The 21,191-nt window shown below is 35.8% G+C and overlaps 1 protein-coding gene across 1 annotated transcript in view; it reads left to right on the top strand.

Moving 5' to 3' along the window:
* TRDN (triadin) overlaps positions 1-21,191 on the top strand; it is a 222,980-nt gene that overhangs the window by 193,916 nt on the left and 7,873 nt on the right. Inside the window, 6 exon segments of the mRNA XM_062488974.1 lie at positions 3,058-3,102; positions 3,831-3,848; positions 5,501-5,548; positions 11,420-11,455; positions 11,660-11,708; positions 12,636-12,679. Of these exon segments, the coding sequence (XP_062344958.1) occupies positions 3,058-3,102; positions 3,831-3,848; positions 5,501-5,548; positions 11,420-11,455; positions 11,660-11,708; positions 12,636-12,679 (240 nt within the window).

Here is a 21,191-nt window from a genome sequence, read left to right as displayed (position 1 = left end):
CATCCATTGACCTTTGCTGGCAGTACTGCTGCTTGAACTTCACACTGAAATTAAGTGCTCATGAATACGAAATTAAATAAACCATTTAAGCTTTATGCGTTCAGTGATAAGCAAGCAGGTTTATTTTATTACTTTTCCCCCTATTTTTTAAAGAAATCAATTTCTCCTATGTATTTAGTGTTTTTCTCTTTCATTTTTATTATGTACTATATTCTACCTCATAAGTTAAGTATTTTCATACTTTTCAGACATTTTCATTTTGAGGTTTCCTGGAAGACTTGAAGATCTGATTTGGTGAAGATGTATTGGTTTTGAGTCAACAGGGAAAAAATATTTCTTTCTTCTTTCTAAGACACATAGGCCAAGCTTTTTATTTAACTCATTGATCACTTTTTTTGTATTAACAGCTAGCAGAATGATTCAGGCACTAGGTGAGTACAGCCAAAGCAGCAATGTCCTAGTGAGGAAGCCAAGATTGGTGGCCACAGTGGTGGCCAGAAAGTGGGTTGCCTGGATGGATGGCATGACCACTCACCTTTCCTGCTAAATGAAATCAGTCCTGCTGCACAATTAGCCCAATCTCATCCACATAGCAGCAGGAAAATAAATTTCCTTGGTAAGGCATTCTCAAACATCAGAGCACTGTGGCACAAACCAGCATATTGAACTGATTAGGATTTTACTCTAGCATAATACAGTACATTCCAGACCACAAGCCCTTGGAATTTAAATGCTTGAAGGGGAAATAAAATAGGAAAATGCTTGCTAAATTTTCTTTAGCATGAAATCTCAATTCTCAAGTGATTAATGCTTGCGTTGGAGAACAGTGGATGCTTTGAGTTTCACTTGATGACCAGAAGTATTAATCTGCAGGCACTGGTGGTAATAGTGCATCTGCCTGCTGTGTGCCAATGAGTGCTCTTGAGTTAGCAGCTTGAATTATAAAAGCTTCATCCTGTACAAAACAGGGGTCTGCTTTTTCACCTTGATTCAGTGCAGCTTCAAACCATTTTTCCTATGCTTCCTGTTATCAGACTTAGAATTATCACATGACTGAAATACTACGGAATTTCAGAAAATATATTGATCCCGTAGAGAAAAGTTTAATTTAAAGAGCATTTTGTGTGTGTCAGTGAAAGCAAGTAAAGCAAGGGAATTAATTCCTGATGTAATTCTGCTGAAACTGCCTGCAACACACAGAGAAATGTTTACAGCCTTACTTTTTCCATTTAAATTAGGTACATCAGGGGAAAAAAAAATAATATTAATGCTTGTAGTGCTGCAAAACTGGAGCCCTACAGAGCAAATAAAAGCTCTCCAATGAAAGATTTCAGAACTTTAAGCTTCGGGCTTACTTAAAATCAGGATTTTCTTTTAAATATTCATACAATTTATTTTTTACTCTTTATAGCTTTATGAAGTTCTCAAAATTGTTTATTTTTAATTTGCAAGGCTCCTCATGATACGAAAAACAAAAGAATACATGAAAAGTTAGAACTATGACTTCTGTTCTTGGCAAAATAATATGTATTATCCTCATCATATATTTTTCTCTGTTTTTCTTCATACTGAATATGGTAAACAGAACAATTTTATGAAGCTTCCTGATGTCTTGAAGTGTATTCCCTTACAGAGATTGTTCTCCTTAAATCTGGATATTCTACTCCTCCAGTTTCTCTTCTGGTTACAACTAGTGGCTAGAAATTCAGAGAAAAAGCCAAGCAGCCACCACCTATAATTCTGCCAGGGAATGCATCAGGGTGTAGTGATTTTCATCCAGAAATAGACCAAACAAGGAAGAGAAGGGGACCAAGAGATATGTGCCCAACCTGGTATCCACCCAGTCATTGTAATCTTCAGTCTGATGCCTTCTAGAGGTTTTAGTGGAAAGGAAGAGGCCACAGGCAGGTGGCTGCAAATTGCTTTCAGCCAGAGGAATGGCAAATACCATCCGAATGTATCTCAAGCATATTCAAGGACTTTGTAATGTATGTGATTATTGAAAGGTAGAGGTTAGGAGAGGGGCTTGAATTCGATTATGGAATAAGACATAAAATGGAGTAGAGCTATAAACGGGTGAGGTAGGGTGAATTTAAAATTAACCAAATTGGGAAGAGTAGAAATTTGGTTTAAAAAAAGACTGGTTATGGCACTCAGTGCCTTGGTTTAGTTGAGGTGTTAGAGCATGGGTTGGACTTGATGATCATTAAGGTCTTTTCCAACCTAGTGATTCTGTGAAATCTGAACATAAATATCCCAGTTTCTGCCTGACTGGGATACTGGGAAGGTCAAACAAACCCCACTTGATTAGAAAGTGTAGTCCCACTAATTTACTTGGAGAGGACGAAGTTCAGGTCTGGTGGCTCATGTCGACGTGGGTCCCCATCATCTGAGAATTGTGCTGAACAAATCCACAGGCAGCTCAAGAGCATGTGGGCTTGGGCAACTTTTCCCATGAGATTAGCAGAAGTTGAAGGCTGCTCCAAGGTCTTGTGAAAGATGTCCAGCTAGGTCTAGGTAGGCTTGTCCAGTAGCAGGTGGTATGGACTGGCATTCAGACTGTCCCTTGTGTCCCTCTGTGAGCTACTACATGCTTGGGAGTCTCCATATCTTCTTCATCTTCAGAGTGTGTGGATACTCCACTCATGTTTGTGGTTAGGCAGTATCTAAACAGAAGTTCTTAGTGTTGTTTAGTACCAAACCATTCTTTAATACCTGGACTTAGACACCCAGGAAGTTGGCAAAGGTGTAATGGATGAAGGAATAGGATGTTTTCCACCTGAGTGCCTGCCTGAAAGACGCTGAAGGGCATGCGGCTGTTTTCTGGCAGCGGAGACATTAGGCCCAGTAATTTACTTTTTCCATGAGTATGATCTCACCATGCAGTCAGAACTCATAATGCCTGCATGCTGTTTTACAGTGCTATAATGGGATAGTGATGCTGAAGACATGCATTTATTTTGTCATTGTGAACCATATGCATAATATCACCTATAGAAATATTTTTCCAATTATACGCTAACACATTGTCATTTTAATGCTGCTTTCACAATACAGAGGAGAAAATGAAACAACAAAAGATAATTCCCACTGAGAAGTCAGGTAAGACTAAGTTATTCTCTCCTGATTTATGGAGAGGGATGGGGGATATTAAACACTGTTCAGGACTTCATCTAGTGCAGTATATTTGCATTGCAAAATTTTTTTACAGTATTTCGAAATGTGTAACTGATAACAAAGCAAAACCGGCGGAGTGGTAATTGCAGCTTCTGTTCCACTAAGAATTGTCTTTCCAATGATGAAGACAGGTCAAGGCCTTTCAGCTCCTTAGCTGCTTGTTCCAGCCTCTCATTAGCCAGAGATGGGTTAATGGAATGAGGTGTAGCTGCAAATCAGACCTCTGAAAAGATCCTAAATATGAGGATAATTTACCAGATGGATTAGGACTTTGAATCAGTATTATGTGGAAAACTTTTTGGAACTAAACTATAAATCTTTGAGTCTTATATGTGATTAAGACCTTGTAAGTTTTTTAATGTAATACTGACAGGGAAAAAAAAAATCAAGTAATAATGAGTGTTCTAGAAGCTGTGAAGAGTCAGCCAAGGAATTAGAACATCCTCATCATCACTGGCAGTCAACATAAAGCTTTCTAAACTTTAGGGGTTTGAATGCTGTGCATCCTTGCACAAGTAAAGGAAGCCAAGAACAAGTGAGAACTGACTCGAAAAATATGCTTCAATGTAAAAAAAAAAAAGGGAAAAAAAGAGTATATTTTGTCCTCTTTGTGTATCTAACTGTTACAATTTACCCTCTTTTGTCTTTTGTAGCCCAGGCAAAGCCAGCAAGTATGTGATTCTTACCTTAATCAGAAAAATTCTTGTAAAATTTTTGGATACGTGTAATTTTTTTGCTTTTACATAAGGAAACATGCCCTAGGCGATTTCTAGTTTTGCTTAAATTTATAATGTCTTTATCACCGTGTCTTCCATCCCTTTCATTTAGCATACTGTTTTGTCATTGCTATTTAGAAAGCCATTTGGCATAACTAATTTCTTCAGTGGAGGACTGAATTCACTCTGTGCTTCCCATATCAAAAGTCCTAACAACGAAAATTCATAGAGGAGTTAAAAATCTTTTAAAAATCATTAAAAATTACCTGGGTTGAATAAATGCTCTGCTAAGTTAAAAAAAAAAATTAATTTAATGTAACTGCATCCTGAATTCTTCTCAGTCAAAAAGAACTCAAGGAAGAGTCCATACCTTCACTTACCACACAGCCTGCTTATTGATTTTCTATACCTTTCACACCTTCCAGATGCAAATTAAACTACAATAATAATAATAATAATTAAAACTGTCAATTAATTCCCAAAATAATTTAATGATCACAAAAAGTCCAGATATGGGAAATGAATCACTCTTCACTGAACCAATTTTTCATTCATGCTTCATAAAAATGTTTCCCATTTGAAATTCCATATAATGTCTTAATTTCAGCATTTCTTAACTTGTCTCTCCACCTGAAATCACAGTTACCAGTAGTTCAATTATATATCTGAGTAACAAAAAGGCTGAGGCATACTGTTCTTTTTTCAGATGCCATTCACATTTTCAGCACCTTCCACTTTCCAGCATACTTTTGGGTCCTTATTTCTCAAAAGGAAAGTGACACACAGTCCCTAAGCTGTGGGAAATGTCACCTGGAAACAAGACCAACAGAGCTGTCCATTAATTCCACAGCCTTAAAATGTATTTTGGCCCCAGTTTCCATTACATAGCTGCTAATGTGCTATGAGGTCTGTGGGGTGGGATTTTTTCTAAGTGTGACTTTTGTTTGCTAGATCTATTTGAAAAAAAGGCTTCTTCAACTTTTCTGTTTCCAGCAACATAACCTAAATTATATTTTTTCCAGTAATAATTATGAAGTAGAAGAATGGGAGGAGGGGTAGGGAAGCAGGCATGTGGAGATGAAATGCATTTTCCACACCTAAATGTAATTTATTAATATGTAATAGTATGTGTCCCAGACTTTGGGAATTCAGATCAAGTATATCTGAATCAAGGACAAAGGATGAGTGAATGGTTGCTGACTTTACTCTGCCCTCTCCTTTCCAATAATAAAAACTAAAAATAAATAAAAATTGCATTTAAGAAATTATAGGAGCCACACTAACTTACTTCTTTCTTAAGACACGTGCATGACTCTTAGTAGCATTAATAGTAGCCATATTAGTAGTGAAGCTATGTGCAGTACTAATGAACTTTGCTATTTTGTGGCAGATCCCTCAGTGGATAATCTTTAATAACCATTCATTTGTGGGTTTCTTTTTCAAAATAACACCATGAAACAAGAGAAAGGAAATGTTTAATTCTGATATGCATGCATGCAATCCTTCTTACTAAAAAAAGAAACAACAACAACAACAAAAACTCAGGAGTGCAAAATGTAACTTAGAAACATTATGACAATTTTGTTATGCTATTGTCTTTTGTCTAGAGCATGAAGCAGTCAGACATGAAAAAGATGTTCCCCTTACAAAACCAGGTAAGCACGCCTGCATTTTATCTTGCATGTTTATTTTGAAAATGTTATTTAAGGAAATAGTGAAATACAATTGCATATGACAAATGTCAAAAACCATGGCCCTGTGATCTATTTTGATGTATAGAATGGCCCTGACATGCTGTACCACAAACTAAATAGCACAGTACATACTTGTAATGCTGGTTGTCATTTTAAGCTATAGATATACGTATGTATCAAAGGTCAAATTTCTGCTTCTGTAATCCACTGATGTCAAAACCATATGCCAGCAAAGAATTTGAACTGCTTTCTGAAACTGCTTATTTTAAACGGCTCCATTTTGCTAATTATTTGTAGGGATCTGCCTTTTATTTGGACTTCACAACAGAGTTAGCCTCCCAGGATGAGCAATACTTTAATTTTCATCCGTCACAGATATCATATGATATATTATTCAGATCCTGATCTGGCATTATCCATCATCTGTGGTCAATGTCTCTGACATCATACTCATGCACAGTCTAACTTGCACAAGACAGATCAAAATTGATGCTGGTATAGGAAAGAGCATCGTTCAGTTTCACTGTGGACTATCATCACGGGTTTAAAAAATGTCTTCTCCATGCTTCTTCATGAAAGGAAATAAGTGAAGAGTTAAAATTGTTATCCTTAATATTAGTCATTCTTAACTCTAGCAAAACAATTGCCATCTGTAAATCAGAACACCAACACTACTATCATTCATTTTTATATTGTTATTAATTACTGTGAGATTAGTAAAAATATGTTCTGATACATGGAACATGTAGAACAAATACAGCCATTATCTGCCATAGCAATATTAGGCTGAACCTGACTGTTCTAACCATTTTTCTTTCCTCTTCTTGCTTCTCAGTCAAACCGCTTCATGCTTCTCAGAAAAACACTGCAAGTACGTGTAATGACTTATTTCTTATGGCATAAAAACCTTCTTTTCAGATACATGTTCTCTCAGTTTGCATTTTTGCAATTTTGTCACGTTAGATAATGCTATTTTTTTTGCTTATACTACAGATACTCTTGTATTCTGTCTGCTCACTAACAGCCAAACACAACATAATCAAGCACAGTTTTAATGCAGTATTGTGAAGCTGCAAGATTCAAACACTGTTTCCAATCTTTACTCCCGAGAAAATGATGTAATTACACTAGTAGCAAAACTGATATCCTTGTGGTTTTAGATAAGTGTAGATGTCTAATTTATATTTATGCAAAAATATTGTTTATTGAAAATAAGAAAATAGCATGTAGCATACCTGAATTGGACAACCTGTTCCTTACTTCTTTTACCGTTTGGAAATTACTTACATCATTAATTCACTAAGCATGTTGTTTGCCTTGTTCCAATAAAAGCTTTTTTTAATAAAAAAGCCTAAATTAAATTAAAGAAGAGAAAGAAATATTTCCAATCTAGGTTAGTTTTAGGGAGGATACAAGGAGAATTTGTCACATTGCAAAAACTTTCACTGAAGTCATGGGATAATGTCCTTTTTAAGTTCATTTTTAAGGCGGGCTTCTGAACAGATGAGGACTGGGATCTATGCTTATTGTGGCAAGCCATTACACATTACATTCTGCAAAGCACGTTCAGACAAGAATCAGGACGATGTTTGTACTGCGTGCTTTGAATTGTGAAAATGCTGAAGTATGGACTTTCACAGATGAATTAGTTGTTGCCTCTTTAGCAAAGGATCTGTGTTTTCTTTTTGGTGCTGTGTCTGGCACATCAAGACCAAACCATGTGTTATTCTGATGGAAAGTAAGCTGATGACAAGGCAAAACAAAATTATTTACTTAAACCTCCTAAACCACTCACCTGTGCTAGGTGCTTAAAGCTAGAGACGATGAATACCTGCTCTTAAACACCTGTAGAAAAACAGTGTTACTCTGAACCTCAGATGTAAAGTGAAAGTGTGAGGACAAGGCATCTGAAATGTGCCTATACTGAAGGGTCTCCTTCAAACATGAACTGCAATGTTCCATTGTGAGTTATTATTGTAAAGTTATTACTTCCTGTGAAGCTATCCATGGGCTTATTTCCATTTTTGCCAGTATTTTAAGAAAGTTTTACTCTATTTAATTCTATTATTCGCTTTTGTTCAGTTTTGTTTTCATTGTATACTGACATGGAGTGTCTTCTGCAGTGATTTATCTGAGAGAGCCAGTGATGGCTCTAACTACTGTTAGAGGCTCATCACAGATTTAAGTGACTAATTCCTTATGCTTTCATCACAAAAATCACTCTCTACAATGCTGTTTTACCAAGAACTATATTGCCCTGGTATATTGTGAATATAAGGAATAGCCAGGATATTTTCCCTCAACATTTGCAGAGGCATGTTTGTACCACACTCTTGAGCTTATATTTTGCTGCTTGAAATGATTATAAAGGTTAAGAAAGCCTTTAGAAAAACAACAACAAGGCAAAAAAGTAACAAGCAGACCTATGGTTATTTACAAAAGTAATTCTCTATACACTGTTCCTTTTTTGAGCAAATTATCCTTGAATAGATCTAGCTTACGATTTTAAACACCAGAGCTATCCATTTTAAATTTACTTTCTCCACTTAAAGGAGAACACTTATTTGGATTGCTGCCTTCTTTATTTATAGAGTTGTACATAGCTTTGCTTCATGTATTTCTTAGCCAGGTCTACAGTGCGCTTACCATAACATGAACGTAGCTATCATAATTCAGTATGAGATGTAGTAATGGACACAAAATACCCACTGATTTTGGAGTTCAGGTCCAGTAGGAATGTAAAATAAATTAATATATTTATCCTGGGCTGAATTCATTCGCACATTGTATCTTGATCAGTCTTACTGTAAAAGCAAATGTGTTTTTAGTAAAGAAATTGGATCACTAGGGCATGCACATACAAACGGAAAGACAAGGCTGACTTTGACAATGACCCAAAATAATGACACATACAATTTCCTAGTAGTAACTTATTGCCATGATCTAACCTGGAAGGCAGATATACACCACACAGCCACTCACTCAATTTTAAAAGCAAGTAGCAAATCATCTTAATTTTCACTATTTCTGTTCTAGTGCACAGGAAGGTCTTTGACAGCCAGCGACCACTGAATGCATAATGAAACAGAATTTACTCCCTGCATACTGACTGAAGACTCACAAATTGTGAGACATTACCTTGAACAGAAAACAAAGCTGGTGGCAGATCGTACACATGAATGAACACCAAACTGTAGTTTGCAGTCAAGAGGAAGAACATGCAGGCTGATATTTTAAAAAGACCCTAAGAACTGACAAATTAATATTCCCACTTAGGTTCATAATGAAAGCCCCATAATAGGGGTAATATGTTTCCCATTGTTCTCAGAGTAAGTTGAAGTTGCTGTATTGAGAAGAGGGAATGGCCCTTACACTTCAAACAGCAGAGGATAAACCTTTTGATTGCCCTTCTAATTAACAGTTTCCCCATACCTGTCTAAGGAAATAAATTAATCCTAAATTAAGGTACATGCACATTACTGGGTCCATCTGGATCCCTCAGAGAGACACTCAAGAAGTGAGAGCATGGACCCCTTTCCTAGATTTAGTACCTCAGAAAAAGTCTTAGTTCTTTCTCCTGAAAATGAGAAAAACATGTTAATGGGTCACAGTACAGTAATGTATCAGCTTCCAGAACTGTGAGCAAGATCATAAGCAAAGAGGTAAATATTAAAGGACTTTAGCATGTTAGCATGTAATAGCAGCAAACCTGGCTTTTGCCGAATGCCTGCGGTGCTTAAGCATTGAGCACTGACATTTACAGGTCTCCTTATGGGCCAAGACTCCAGTGAAAGTTTCCTGGGGTGTGCTGGGGGAAACGATGCTTAATTTCTTAGTCTTCCTGTTGAACATTGTCTGAAACATTTTCACCTTGGTGTGAGCTCATGTTCATCTGAAGCCAAAACTCAGCAGGAAGAAAGTACAGAGATAACTCAATCAAAGGAATACCCTGAAATGTTTTGTGATCTTATTCCTTTTTTCTCCTGCTCTAAGTTCTAGGAAAAGAAGCTTGGCTTGGGTTGCAAGGTTATTCATTTTCTTTCAAATTTTGTTCTTGCATAAAACTGGAACTAATGGAGTAGAGATGGGTAAAAAAAATATTGGATTCAAAATGACAATGTCAATTTCTTTGATTTAAAAAGAGTGATGATGGTTTATACCAGAGAATTTCTATCCTTTGGATTGACCAATTTTTATCAATTATTTAGGTTATTATAATAGCACAGGAATATAAGCTTCTCTTGTGCTAGTTGGTGTCGAAAATCTCAAAAGAAATTTTGTTCTTAAAAGGCAAGGCAAACTGCTAGTATGGGAGAAATTTAGATAGGGGTCAGCTATTCAAGGTCATTGTCAGTCTTTGGTTGGGAAGTGTGGACAATAAGAAAAGAGAGGTAACAAACTGAATACATTTTTTGGAATATAGAATAGTCAGTTAAAACCTTGAAGGCACACTTAAAAATAAGTATGTTTAAATATTTTCTTGCTGGAAAACTTGGATTGGCACAGTGTTTGCATTTGCAGGAATCATTGCATGCTGGATTATAGTACTTCAAAAAGTGAGACTCTTAGCTTTCAATGTGGAATTCTACATACATGCCCATTGTTAAGGCACATTTGTTTGTAAATAAATACCCTACAGAAAAGTTGCAGATGAAAGAGATCTATTTAAACGCCCTGAAAAAATCATGGAACTGAAATTCTTGTTCTTTTCCTTCCCTTCCCCGCCCCCTTTCTCTTCATTACTGGTTATTTTCCTGGAGAGCCAACAGCTGAAATCCCAACATCAGGTAAATATTACATTTTTCTAGTATGCCTCGTAGAAAGAACAAATGACCATACCAGTGTTGATGAATGCATGTTGCTCATCAGCGAGGAACGGTGATAATGTAAAGCAGCATGGGACAGCATTGCAGCCATGCAGGTCTCTGCCATAGGCTCTTCTTTTCATCTGATTATGTGATTTTCACTGTTCACCTTCTGCAGCCCATTTTGGTGAGCTAGACACAGGTGATCCTCATGAAAGAGCTGGTGTGCATCAGGTGACACACATACCAGAGGACACTGAAGAAAATGTTACTACGACTGTTTGGACAATGCAAAGTCCAAATAAACCACTTGAAGGCAGCCAGCTGTTTATCTGCTGTAGTCAACAAGGGATACTGAAATGGGCTCAGGTGCCTGAAGTGATATACATTTCTTAATTTCAATCTGCCTTGTTGGATGGAGTCACAGACCAAATGCATTTGCAGCTAGAGAAAAAGGATGCGGAAAAGGAAACAGCACATGCTCTAAGGGAATGTAGACTAGGAAAAACATCCCTCAGTAAAATAAATCTCAATCTTTTGTTGCAGGACTTCTGAATGGTCACATATGGCATTTCATCCATCTCCGTTTCCTGGGAATTTTTGCTTGTTTATTTCTTTCAGATGTTTGAGATCACTCTGGGAAAGAGAGTAAGAAGCAAGCAATAGATAGAGGCTTTCCCTAGTGTATTTTGGCCTCAAACAAATAGGTAAATCTGGCAGCAGTTAGAGAATTACAGAATTCAAATGGTAAAGTCGTTATCAGGATTTTCTAAACTACTCTGCAACCAGCAATATTCAAACAATTTCTAACAACTCTACACAAAGCCCAGAGCTGCTACTGCCACTGAGTGTAGCAGGCACTGCTGCAATATTACAGACATTGTAAACGTGCCATGAGACACATTTACCACAGTAGTTCTTCCAGGGAAATTACTGGGGAGAGAATCTTTGCACAATGCACTTATTGTAAAAGCCCTTCATTTCTGAAGCCTGCCAGTAAATGTTATTTCTTTCCAAATCTTTCTAGCCACAAAAAAGCCAAAGACAACTAAGGAAAAAGAAGGTAGGAATTTACTCGATGTGTTTATATCTATGTAGAAGATCACAATAAAAATAGTATGAGATTGCAAATTTGCATGTATTGTTGTTTGAGGCAATCCCTAAAATATCTTCATTAATTCTCGAAGAATTTTATTTGAAAACTCTACATAAAGTCTATTCAAAAGTCAGTTTACCGAACTTTAACTGTGTTACTTTTTCTTTGTAGAAAAAACAACTGAGAAGAAACAGCTGAAAGATGAAAAAACTAAAGGTAATAAAGGGATTAAAATCTCTGCAAACAGCAATAAAAATGCAAATATTCAGTTTTGGGGGCTTTTATGGGATTGGAAAGAGGTGCTTTTTTAGTCTTTCTACACACATGTGGGTAAGCTAAAATGATGAAATTGTACATAAATCCCCAGTAATTGAATTTCTGGTGCCTGCTTTGCATATGAGTATTGAGGATTACATCAGTGCATCCAATCTGGCTGCAGCAGTGCCCTGCCTGTGACCGTCCCTGGCTGGCACAGCTGTGACCTGTCCAGCCCCGCAGCAGGATTAGCAGTCCCCACTCGGTCTGCTCCTGTGCTCCCCACTGAGGTAGGGCAAAGTTCATCTCCATAGCTTGTCTGGCAGCTTTGGTCACCAGCTTCATGCTGTAAAATAACTGCACTGATAACAAGGAGCCCTTTTTTACGCACAAGACAGATTTTATGATCACCCATATTCTGGCTAACTTCCTGGACACAACACTGCCTTGATTATTTCCTCACAGTAATATGCAAATGGAGACATGTTTGTTGTTATAACTCTAAAGAAAATTAATAGTAATAAATTACAGTATTTTATTGGGTGATTGATGACATAAATATCTCCTCTACACTGATTAAATGCAATGACTTGCATATAGACTTTACATATTGAAATCTTGAACCTCAAGGGATAGCAGTGGCACTGGTGCAAGTTCACTAAACTACTGTCTAGAAGCAGTTTGCTTATATGTTTTTACTGGACATAAAATTTATCTGTTTAAATTATGCACTAGGAGAGTCAGGCTTTAAAAAATCTAGTTTATATAAAATCCTATCTGGGACATGATTCCAAGAAACAAACATGTTTCTTTTTGAAATTTATTTCTGTATTTTGAGTTGAAATTGTAGATTAATTTATTAACTATGGGGGGGGGGGGGGGGTTTGTGTGTCCCACCAGTAAAAGAAGATCCACGGCATCAAAACGTGACATCAGGTACATGATTTTCCTTTATTGTAAAGGATTCAGGAAAGTTATGGTCTGTTGTTTGGTTTTGTTTGGTTTGGTCTGGGTGGTTTTTGTTGTTGTTGTTTTGGTTTTTTTTAAAGGGAGATCACTCACACTTATAATATTTTCACATTTGTAATTCAAGTCTATGGGACAAGATAAGTGAGACAAGCCAGGCAAATCAAATCCATAAATCTTGTTCCTGTGAAGAATGAATTGCTGAAATGGTATTGCTTTACCACCTTCCTAAATTTTTAAACATATATTCATCTGATTACCTTATAAAACAAGACATCAGTAATTTATCTGGCAATGCAGTATTTAAGACAAATATATTCTCCTCATAGAAAATCTTTTCTGTAACAGTCACACATGGAGAAAGTCGTTCAGTTTATTTTCTCTCACATTAATTATTTCCAATCACAGTCTGCCCCAATTCCACTCCAGCAAAAAGGGTGAATAAAGATGGGCATTTCAGAAGAAAATCTCCCTCTATTGTATAATCATGTCTTTACTAGTCTACAGCAAAAGGAAATATATGTTCCAGATTCTTGACTGCCATAAATTAAATTAATAGCTACGACTTCAGGGGAAATGCATTATTTCATGACAGATAAGGATCAAAGTTTAGACTCACCTGAGGTCTAACTGGTTTACACAGAAAATATCAGCTACATGTGAATATGGTTCCTCCTAATGCAATTTTGTAGTCTTAACCTACCGAGGAAAATATTTCATTCCTAATCATCCAGACTATTTTTGTGCTTTTTTGATCTCTTTACTGTAGATAGAACGATTTAGAGTTCTACAACCATGACATGAAATGTGCAATATATGCGCAGTTATATGTATCTATTTAGAAATATCTATTTATCCATATGTAGGAATTTTAAACCATAGAATAATAAACATACGTAAGTATAAAACAAGTGCAGAACAATCTGTTTTCAAGGAAGAGAAAATATAAATGAGATGCTAAGATAAAACTTGGATTTGTTACCATGTGTATTATATGAAAATATTTGTACACATGGCTCACTTTGTTTTACAAGGGCAACTTCATTTACATAAAAGAACAGCTTTAATTCCTCTTGATTATTATGTTATCCACTGACAGATACAAAAGGTAGAATCCATGCCATCAAAAATTTAATGCTGTCTAATTAACACAGAACATTTATAGATCAGGAAATGTTAATAATAATATATAACCAGTACATTAAACCAAAGATTTTGCCATGAGAGAAAAGAATTCTATGCATCAAAATCCCAAATTTAGTATAAAACAAGAATGTACTAAAAATTTTCTTTCACTGGACTTTCTCCTGCCCACATCCCTCCTACAAAGTTTACATCATTCAAAAACTATGTTTCTGTGGCTTTCATTTACATTAATTATTATTATTGTTTAATTTAGTTTTATGTTATCACTGGGCAATTATTCTTGACAGGATGTTTCTCAGATCACAAGCAGCTCTGTGCAAAATCAGTTCTTCATAACAGGCTTTGCCAACAGAACTTAATAGTAAGTGTTTTCAAAATATTCTTTGTCCACTGAAAAGAATAGTTAGCTTTCAGACAATGGATGAAAGGTTTCCAGAAGAATATCAAAGTAACTTTAATATGGACATTGTTTTAGAGTATAAGTTATTCTTTCCTGGAGTTTTCTTTTAGGTATTTACTCAAATTGAGAATTTAGAAGTTTAGACCATGTGTACTGGAATTGCAACTTGATAACTTTTCCCTGTTCTGTATGTAGATGAAGTCAGTGGTTTTTTCCCAGTGCACTGAATGTTTTTTTTTTTCCTGATAAATGGAAGTAGAAGAGGATTTGCACATTCTGAGCTAATCTAAAACTTTAAATGATATATCTTCATTCAGCCTTCCAAAGCAGAATAAAGTAGATTCCCATGCTCTTAGATTTTCCTCAGAACCCTTCAACATTTCCCTGATATTAAAAAGCAAACAGATAGAAAAGAATAAGCAATTTTAAAGATGTATATAGCTTCAATTTTAGAATGTTCCACATTTGAAGAGAATAATTTTAAGCACTACTTTAATAAAGTACCATTTATTTCATAAATAATGGTACTATGTGCAGTAGACACTAAATTTCACTCTCCTGTAGATCTGCACGCAATTAATTAGAATGTTTTCCTTTTCTTTTTCCTGTCCTATATGTCAAAGTTGACACCTGTACTGAGACTGAAATTTACCAACAGCACAAAAAAAAAAAAATCAGGAATTCTGGGAACTTCATTTTTGTCTCTGCCTTATAACAAATGCATTTGGAAGCACACAGAAGCAGATTTTTTGACTGTTGGAATGAAATTTAAAGAGTACAAGTTCAATTTTTCAATTCCCTTGTGAGGATTATCTACCATACTCTTTATATGAACATCTGTACACTTATACACATTCTAGTTTGTTTCAGGCTGATATCAGAGTAAGAAAATCTAAATGGATCAAAAGTTAATTATATTTATTCTAATTACCTTCCAACTGCCCTCTTGGATGAAAACTCTGGAACCAATGTATATTGCATTTATAATACAGTTAGTTGAAGGGGTTGACATTTTTTACTACTCACAGATGTGAAAATGTGGCAGAAATAAAGAGAGGCTGCATTGAAAGAGCATGAAAAGTGAGAACTGGTGAAACTGATACTATTCTTATATGTTTGGGTTTTTTTTAATCAGAGAAAAGTGAGGATTATTCTCAAGGTCAAGTAGAACCAAACCACTCATGATAGCTTCCTTGTAAATAGATGTGTCATAAATAGACTTACATAATTTGTTCATCTACCCTCATACATTATTAGACATTTGAAACTTTCTTTGACATGAGTGAAACTTTCTTTGATGTAGGAACTGTTATACCCAATGTTTAGTTAAAGAACTTGTACTTCTGTGAAAATTGAAAGTAATATCAAGCAGAGTTGGAACACTGCTTATGCAAACATACTTTGCAAGAACTTTTATGGAATGAAAAGCTAGATTTTTCATCTACTTATGCAGTGATAGAGACTCTCAAATACAATACCAATTCTCAAACATTTTCTAGCATAAAGAACAATCATTTCATCATACTATCAATGCTTATTCAATGTCACACATTAATCACCACATGAAAGCCACAACAACTGCAGGGGCTGAATTCATTGTATGTCTTGTAAATGTGTGGGGATTGGTTCATGACTGAGATTGTTTTTGTGCTTTCCACTTTCTATCTAGTAATATATTTTCAAAAGAAAAGATGATTTCCATTTAAAAAAAAGTTTGATATGACAGCCATCTGGGTGACTATGAAGGAGATTTCTTCAGTGCTAAAGGAATGCAAACTTGTCAGCAGTGAAATGTGTGAGATTTTTCCCATGTGTAATTATTTTGAAAGAGAGGGAGACCACTTCATTTTTTACTTGGTTCTAGAGCATTTGAAAATTTTGGAGTATAATATTATCTTTTCCTTTGTTCTGAAGTAGCAAGTTTTGTCAATTTCATTAAGCACAAGTATTGGTAATATTCTATAATATAGATGCATTGAGCAACTTTTAAAAATATTGTGCAATAGACAAAAGAGAAGGCAAGAACTTTGTCTCTGCAGTGCAGGTAGCTCTCACCTATAGCCATGTGATGGACTGCAGATACTGTATTCTCTACTCTCCTTGCCACCCACTCTCTGTCTCAGATATATAGTTTCTGATATATTCCCAGCAGTTTCTTCCAGAAATTCAGCTGCATGAACTTACATTGACTAGAATTTTCCCACCATAATTCAGCAATAAATCACCAATATTTATGTTGTTTTCTGGATATAAGAAAGTCTGCTGTTTGCTAGAATATCATTAGAAGGAACTGACGCACTGAGAAGTTTCAGAATTTCTAGTAAAAAGATCCGTTCTCATTTATTTTCAAGACCTATGTCTCTTTAGATTATACTCATTAAGATTTTCTGGGGCGTTCATTGCACTCCAGTACAAGAACTCAGCATTAGAGCAGGATGAACTGTGCATTAAGGCTACTTGCAGGAGAGTCCATGTAGAACATCCTCCATTCTGTGGATATACAGGAAAGTCTCAACATTTCATGTTGGTCAGAATTGTGAGGACCAAGCCTGTATATGTAGGCCTTCCTGCAAGTTGTTGTTAGTCATTCCATTATCCTGAAGTTGACTCTTAAGCGAATACTTGGAGACTAAATCTCATCAGGCTTGTCTAAATGAAGACATGGAGGAATACTGCCCCTTTAGAAGATGCATATGTTTAAAAGAGCACAGTTAAACCATGCTAAATGCTGGAGTGGTCATTTATTAAGAACTAAGGTGACCTTGATTTAAATTAGTTTAACCTACTGTGAAATTTTCTCTGAGGCTGCTTTAATTCCAAATTAGCATCTACGCAGCATTTTATATGGACTAATTAATCTCTTTTTAATTTACCTTGAATTAATCTTGCTGATTATTTCTGTGTAGAAAAGACATACAAGGGGAAATTTTCAGCCATATTTTGGTAACTAAGGAAAATGCTTTTCTGTCCTGAAACTGACTAAATGTCACTGGAAAAATTCTAATAGATTGTAATAAGTTTTGAAATTCAAAACTTGCAAAGACACACCAAAAAGAGAGCAAAATATCAGGTTTTATGTTAATGGTGAGTTTATAAAAAGCCTCTCATCATAGTGGCATTATACTTTAAATTGTTAATTCCAGAGATTTTATGTAAATGCCCAAAGGTTTAAGTTCTACCTCTCAAGACAAAAAAATTTCACAGTGAGAATCTACAAGCACCTTAGGTTCATGTCCTTTCTTCTACAGATTCTTAACATCTATCCCTAGCTCTAAATTAATCTTTTTCATTTTTATTTTTTGGCTGTATTTGTTAATTTAATTACCTTATCTTGAGTTTATTCATTGTCTAGATTAGTTTTCAATTGGAAATTACTGAGATTGAATCTCAATCATCTTTGCTTTATGAAAAGAGTTATATGGAATCAGTTTAAAGGCAACCTCGCCAGAAAGCAATTATAAGTTTTCAGAGCTATCAACACAGTGAAAAAAGAAGGGATGATTCCATTTAGTTTAACAACTAAATTCCGTTTAGTATAAAACTAAATAATAGCTATGTTAATAACATAACATGTCATTGAACATTATTAGCTATTGATAACGTCTGACTATTATGGTAACCTGAGCTGTTCCACAACCATGAATATGCTGTACAGATTCCATTGATACACTCTTATTTAAAATATCTAAGAGATAAATCCTGAATATCAATAAGCAGAATGAGTCATTGCCAATCAAATCCCTGTCAAAAATACAAGGTCAGAGACAAAACATTGTTTTAGAAGATTCTGATGTCCAAAAGAGTGTGTCAAAGAGGTTCCATAAAGCCTAAGGTTTATACATCCATAAGGCACATTACTGTGCAAGCACAGAGTTTTCTGTATCCTACCTCCCTACTTTTAAAACAGGGGAAACTTCTGGAGTAGTGTTCTTTTCCTACAAAACATTCTTTAGGATCCATAAACATGATTAAAAATTCCTGTCTGCCAGACATGTTTTCAGTACAACCAAGGCACCTTCATCAGGCCCTTGACAAAATGCAGCTGTAGGTACTTTGCTTTTAAAAGGATAGAGACAATGATAATTCCCTTTTACCTTTGTAGTCATTGTGTAGTCTCTAAGGGGTCAAACTGGTACTCTTTCAAAGCTCTCTTCAACTGGAAAGCCTGAGCTTTACAGCCTCTATTTTCCAGGAGGGCACTAGAGCTTCTGAGTTACAAAATAATGTAGGTAGAGGGCAAGCTGCTTGTCCCTCTCCACTCTGCACAATTCCAGATCCATCAATACAAGAGGCATTGATACCAGAGGTTAATAGAAAAGACATCTATTTGATAGATCAGCTTCTGTTTCAGAAACCTCTTTATGTAAAATACTTCAAAATGGTTACCAGGTAAAATTATTGCAGACTAATTTTTATGCTTCTAGGCACACCTAGTAATGTATGGAGATAGCTCATGTGGCTCATGCATATGCACAGCACTGAGTTTAATATCTGGAGAGCTCTGCAGTTTACAGTGGAGAGATATTTCCCATTGTCATTGAAGATCTGCTTTGTGAACATGACTTCAAATTGTACTCAACCTAAATTTTGCTCAAAGTGTCTAAAGTCCACCATAAGTCTTGGTCCACCTCTCCCATAGCACTTGATAATGTGCCAGATGAGCTTGCAGTCATTTTCTGTATCAAAAGAGGATGAAAATAGTCCTACCAGAGAATACACTAAGGGAAAACTTACAGAGAGCAACCATGGAAATAAAGGATATTTGGGGGAAAAAATAATTGGAGGATAAGCAAAAATTTAAAATGCACAAGGTAATAAAATCTGGGTTTTTTAAAGTTAATTCATTAATTGATTCCTTCTTATGTTAATCTCAAAGTTTGTTTGCTTAGCAAATTATTAAAGAAACATCTATGTTTTCTATAAATGCAGGACACAGTGGTGTAACTAAACATACAAGAGTCACAGCTTATGGGAAAAGGAAAAAAGACTATGAAAAAACTTATTATTTAGAACACTGGTTTAGGTCCGGTAGAAAGAGTCTGTTTAGCCTAAATTTGCAAAATTAACCCAGTTAGTAATGTTATTTATGTTGTTGAACAATTAGTTCATTATTTTCCCCTTAACTGTGTCAAAACATTTTTCTAAAACTAAACTAAATAGCTCCAAACACTTGTAAATATATATGAAATTTATTTCAAGACAAATGAAGCAAAAATATACCTATATAAGTCTCTGAACAATTTTGCCACAAACAAAATAAAGATGTCTAGTATCTTAGTGAACATTGTTATGTTAATTTTGCCCTTTAGTTTGACAGACATATCTTCTCAAATCACATTGCGAGCGAAGAGAAAAAAAAGTACATATTATGTATTCCCATGACATACTTTGGGGATGTAAAGTTACATACAAAATATAATTCTCCAGCAGTTGTCTGAGTCAGAGATCGTTTATTTTTGTTTCAGATAAATGACCATTTCTTCAAATCCCTCTTCAGCTTTAGGAAAGTAATTGCAGTCATGTTTTCTCCTCAGCATAGATTTTGTTTTTAAAAAAATTATCAGCTAAAAGCAGATATCCTGATATTGGAATGAGTTCATGTTTCCAGACTATCATCAGCATAGCGAAATCCAGTGGAAAAATCCTAATTATGTGATACAAATTTTTAATCAGTGGCAGCAGATGTAAAGTATTTTAAGAAGACAGCCTATTCAGTTCCTACAGTTTCTTCCTGTCTTCCCTTATTCCCAGAACCATGCAAATTCAGGGCGAAGAACACATTCTAATTTAGCTCCATTTGTCATTGTAAATAGCACACAGGCACAGATCTGATCTTTTCTAATCTTAAGCACTTAGAAAAGAGCATATTTGCTCCATGGTAAATTGGAGAGGAACTTCTCCAGTGGCTTACTCATCCCTCCAGAATCTGAATTGCCTCCCAGCTTTGTTATATTTAGAGCTAAATCCAGAAGATAGTGCCTCCAGTGCCTGTTGTTAAACAGGGTGAATTTGGTTCTAACAGGCTTTGCCATCAGTTCACCAGACTGTTCAACATTGTCTCTTTACTGAGTTTTTATTGTCATAAAAGTCCTTTTCTTCCCAGAAGAGTTCTCATTGAGGAAGACAAGTGTGTGAACATAATGCTACACAAAATCCAAAAATCCTCTAAACCTTTATTTAATAAAGATTTCAGTTAGGATTATAACTGAAATTAAGAAATCACTTGCATCATCAAATACCAGCTTCCCTTTCATCAGCTGCTTCACTGTCTTATCATACACTGTTCTCTTCTCTTTCTCTTCTCTTCTCTTCTCTTCTCTTCTCTTCTCTTCTCTTCTCTTCTCTTCTCTTCTCTTCTCTTCTCTTCTCTTCTCTTCTCTTCTCTTCTCTTCTCTTCTCTTCTCTTCTCTTCTCTTCTCTTCTCTTCTCTTCTCTTCTCTCCTCTTCTCTTCTCTCCTCTCCTCTCCTCTCCTCTCCTCTCCTCTCCTCTCCTCTCCTCTCCTCTCCTCTCCTCTCCTCTCCTCTCCTCTCCTCTCCTCTCCTCTCCTCTCCTCTCCTCTCCTCTCCTCTCCTCTCCTCTCCTCTCCTCTCCTCTCCTCTCCTCTCCTCTCCTCTCCTCTCCTCTCCTCTCCTCTCCTCTCCTCTCCTCTCCTCTCCTCTCCTCTCCTCTCCTCTCCTCTCCTCTCCTCTCCTCTCCTCTCCTCTCCTCTCCTCTCCTCTCCTCTCCTCTCCTCTCCTCCTTTCTCTATCCCATGCCTTTACAGTGAAATAAATATATGGTATTAACTTCCAGTTATTTGGTATCCATTCTTATTAACATAAAAAGACCCTTGATTGTTTATTCCTTCTTATTTGGTTTTATCCTTTTTGGTGTACATAAATGTGCTTGTATGTAAAATTTAAACCAATCTTTAAGTGAATGACAGTTATTTAGAA

The sequence above is a fragment of the Cinclus cinclus genome, chromosome 3, assembly GCF_963662255.1.
Source record: "Cinclus cinclus chromosome 3, bCinCin1.1, whole genome shotgun sequence".
In the NCBI taxonomy this organism is placed as follows: domain Eukaryota; kingdom Metazoa; phylum Chordata; class Aves; order Passeriformes; family Cinclidae; genus Cinclus; species Cinclus cinclus.
The sequence above is the reverse complement of the archived record's forward strand: the minus strand, read 5'-3'. Positions and strand labels throughout refer to the sequence as shown.